Consider the following 4365-nt stretch of genomic DNA (forward strand, 5'->3'; position numbering starts at 1 on the left):
AGCACCCCTCCCTCCCCCTTCATCCTTCCTCCTGCGCCTCCCAAGGAAAGGGGGGAACAGTTCGGCCAACTAATCCTCAACTTCTCGGCGCTCCATTTTGTAAAGCGTCCCTGAGGAGTTGGTATTGGGGTTTGGAGTTTGATTGAACACACGCCCTCCTGGTCCTGCACGCCGATGGCTTTTCTTTCCTGTTTAGTCAACACACATTTATGAGAACTTCCTCTGGGCGGGACCTTCTGCCAGGCGCTGGGGGCCTGAGGAGCCCGAGGTCTGCCGGGGAAGCTAGAAAGGCGACTGCAAACCACATTGCAGCCACGGGTGGGGGAGGGGGCGGTCTGGGCCCCGGAGGAGTCCCTGCTGCAGCCTGGAAGGCAGGGACGCTGCGCAGAGAAACATGCGAAGGACAGTAAAGTAGTGATAATTCAATGAGGCCCCGGGCGCTGAAGTGGAGCTAGGAAATATATTAATTTAAGTGCCTACTATGCAAGGGGCACTGTCCTTCAGAGCCCTGGAGGCCACTGGGATGGATCCTGGCAGTTGTTCCCTGCCTAGAATCAAGTCCAGGTCTCCCTTGGAAGGGAGGCCTGGGCAGCAGAGTGAATATTCTGTCCTTGAAACTGTACAGCTGGGAGGTAGAAAGGGCACTCCCATTGTAGAGAGGGGCAAACTGAGTCACAGGGGTGCGTTTGCTCACTCCCTTAGATCGCAGTCTCCCTTGGAGGTGGGAAATCAGGCTTAGCTCTGCATCTGCAGCACCCAGGGTGTAAAAGACTTAAAAAGTATCCACTGGTCGGTTATTTACTGGTATGGCAATATATGATAGAAACAGGTTGCTAAAGGATTATACATTGTATAATCCAAATTTAGTAAAATACACAGGCACATACACATATTTTTTTTAAATACTGACACTGGTAGACTACAAAATGTTAATAGCTGTTATCTCTAAGTTGTAGATTGCAGGTGTTTTTACTTTTATTTTTTTAAATTTTCTTTTAGTTAGTTCTGGCTGCCTTGGGTCTTCGTTGCTGCGCACAGGCTTTCTCTAGTTGCGGCGAGCGAGGGCTACTCTTTGTTGTGGTGCGAGGGCTTCTCATTGCGGTGGCTTCTCTTGTTGGGGAGCACGGGCACTCGGGGGCTTCAGTAGTTGTGGTGTATGGGCTTAGTTGCTCCGCGGCATGTGGGCTCTTCCGGGACCATTGCTCGAACCCGTGTCCCCTGCATTGGCAGGCGGATTCTTAACCACTGCGCCACCAGGGAAGCCCTCTCAGCTTCTTTTTAGTAACCTTTCTCCCTTCAGCATGAAGTCTCATTTTCCCTAATTCCTGAGTACTGAATTCTCGTGGTCTGGGGAGGAGACCCCAAAGCCTGTATCCTTCCCTTTGCTTGCTGACTCCCACGCTTGTCCCTCAGGTCCGTTTTCCTGCTTTGCGTTTATCATAATTAACAATCACATGAGACCCGTGAGACATGAGTAGAAGCAGCATACGTGGTAGCTGTCTTCGAGGGGCGGCAAGGAAAAAGGATTAGCCATGTCGTCTTTGATCAGAAAGGTGATCAGCACCGCGAAAGCCCCAGCGGCCATTGGTCCCTACAGTCAGGCTGTGTTAGTCGACAGGACCATTTACATTTCAGGACAGCTAGGCATGGATCCTGCAAGTGGAGAGCTTGTGCCAGGAGGGGTGGCAGAAGAGGCTAAACAAGCTCTTACAAACGTGGGTGAAATTCTGAAAGCAGCAGGCTGTGACTTGATGAATGCGGTAAAAACAACTGTTTTGTTGGCTGACATAAACAACTTCAATACTGTCAATGACATCTACAAGCAATATTTCCAGAGTAGCTTTCCTGCAAGAGCTGCTTACCAGGTTGCTGCTTTGCCCAAAGGAGGCCGTGTTGAGATTGAAGCAGTAGCTGTCCAAGGACCTCTAGTGACAGCATCGCTCTAAGTGGGCCCAGTGTTATTCAGTCTGGAATTTTAATAATGTTTTAAAATTAACATCTTAATTTTTACAGTATTTGTTGGAAAGTGTACGGTTGACTGAAATATCTGAAGTTATTATGGAAATACCATATAATAAGGGGAATTGAACACGAGTTGAAGATTAATGATGAATCTAGTTACTGATGTTATAAATTACACTTCTATAACACTCATATTACTGGATGTGGGAAAAGAGACACACATTACATAGTTACTCAGAAAAACAAAAGTAAAGGGAAATAGCATGTAGGAAAGATGAGTTACTATTCCTGAGAAATAATAAAGAGCACACCTAATTCAATTAGACTCTATTAATTTAATGATGTGAACTATTTAGTTCTCATGTCAGATACATGATTCTGCTTTTACTTGAGTAAAATTAAAGCATTTAAGTTTGAACGGTAGAGGTAAAGGAGAAGAAACTGGACCAAATTTTATATAGATAATATTTTTCTAATGGAACTAAAATAGCATGCAGATTAAAAAAAAAACAATTACATGTTTGTGTGAGTGTTTACTTGCTTATAATGTCTGGGTCACCAACCACTGTTATGATTGTGGAGTACACACTTCCAACGGTTTCCAAAATAATTTTAAGAACAGTAAGAATGCCTAACATCTATTGAGTGATTACCAAGTTACAGGCGTTGTTCCTGTCATAGGAGCATAACCTCATTAAATCCTCACAACTAACTTGTGAGGTCCCACTATTTTATATCCTCATTTTACAGTTGGAAAAAAAATGAGAACTTTAACATATGGGATTGGACTTCCCTGGTGGTGCAGTGGTTATTCATCCCCCTGCCAATGCAGGCGACAAGGGTTTGATCCCTGGTCCGGGAAGATCCCACATGCCGCGGACCAACTAAGCCCGCGGGCCACAACTACTGAGCCCACGGGCCACAACTACTGAAGCCCACACGCCTAGAGCCCGTGCTTTGCAACAAGAGAAGCCACCGCAATGAGAAGCCCGTGCACTGCAACGAAGACCCAATGCAGCCAAAAACAAAACAAAACAAACAAACAAACAAAAAACATATGGGTTCACACTCCACAGGCCCTCCTGAACCCTTCTTTGATTAAGCTACATTTTAGAGCTCATTCCTGGTTGGTCTATGCAGATATAGTTCATCCATTTTCACTGTGGTTGTAACGTTCCAAGATTGTTTTTTTCAGTTACCTCCTATTAAAGTATCCCTAGTGTTACAGTGACTTGACATTTTAAAGCTCTATTCCATTATATATTAAACTTCTAATTTACTTTGAAAAATAAAAAGTCCAACATTCCAAGTTAATGGGGAGGGGGTGTGGGCCCTTTATTGTAACCTCAGGTATCCTAGGATGGATTAGGGAGCAGCGAGAGAGGCCTGGCGTAGCCTTTCCCCAGCCTGAGAAAACTTTCTGTGGTGCAAATCTGACCTTTCTCTAGGGTTTAAAATTGTTCAAAGGTTTGAAAGACTATCTCACCCAGTCCCCCCTTTTTACAAGGGAGACCAAGGCTGGAATTGTTATCGGGTCCCAGGGCTATCCTGGTGAGCCCATGGTGGGGTAATCAGGTTAGAACTTGGACGAAGTTGGGACTTCCCTGGTGTTCCAGTGGTAGGACTCCATGCTTCCACTGCAGGGGCACAGGTTCGATCCCTAGTCAGGGAAGTAAGATCCCGCACACCACATGGTGCAGCCAAAAAAAAAAAGAAACTGGACAAGTTGTTGCCTCTCCCTGTTGCCCTCAGTGGACCCCGCATCCATTGCCTGCAGTGTAATGTGTATGATGCCCTCTGGGCTCCAGCCCTGCCCAGCCCTCAAGCTTCTCATCTCTCTGCCCTTCACCCCATGCCTCCCCTAGCTCACCTCTGTCCTCCTGAGCATTTCAGGAACACCTGAGCTCCCCATATCTTTACACTGGGTTTTGACAATGGTTGGTGTTGCAGGCACTTCCTGCTGCACCACCAGTTCCAGGAGGCAGGAGTGGGCCTACTCTTTGGAGTCCCCAGCTATAAGCACAGCCTCCAGCTAAGAAATACTTGTTGAGCCAACGGATGCTTGTAGTGGGAGAATAATGGAGAAATTATCACAGCAGTCAAGGTGAAAATTGAAGCAGGTCTGTGCTGGATCCATGGGGTGCGGGGGTGAGAAAGAAGCCCAGATGGGAGAGGAATGGCAGAGCTAGAATCCAGATGGCTTTTTATTTATTTATTTTATTTTTTGGCCACACTTGCGGGATCTGAGTTCCCCAACCAAGAACTGAACCTCGGCCCACGTCAGTGAAAGCGCCAGGTCCTAACCACTGGGCCGCCAGGGAACTCCCTAGATGTTTGTTTTTAATGGTGAAAAAACACATTATGGCCAGTCTACATCCTATTCATCCCACAGGGGTAAATCAC

The 4365-nt window shown here is 46.5% G+C and overlaps 1 protein-coding gene across 1 annotated transcript; it reads left to right on the forward strand.

The window, feature by feature from the left end:
• The first annotated feature begins 1473 nt into the window (after positions 1–1473).
• LOC309830280 (2-iminobutanoate/2-iminopropanoate deaminase-like) lies at positions 1474–2173 on the forward strand. The gene has a single exon (XM_082666743.1). It carries the CDS (start codon positions 1533–1535, stop codon positions 1944–1946), a length of 414 nt encoding a protein of 137 aa, XP_082522869.1. The 5' UTR covers positions 1474–1532; the 3' UTR covers positions 1947–2173.
• The last annotated feature ends 2192 nt before the right edge of the window (positions 2174–4365 follow it).

Source organism: Grampus griseus (genome assembly GCF_964374135.1).
Source record: "Grampus griseus genome assembly, chromosome: 11".
In the NCBI taxonomy this organism is placed as follows: domain Eukaryota; kingdom Metazoa; phylum Chordata; class Mammalia; order Artiodactyla; family Delphinidae; genus Grampus; species Grampus griseus.

Coding starts and splice junctions, on each gene's coding strand:
- LOC309830280 (XM_082666743.1), top strand. CDS start 1,533: ATGTCGTCTTTGATCAGAAAGGTGATCAGCACCGCGAAAGCCCCAGCG.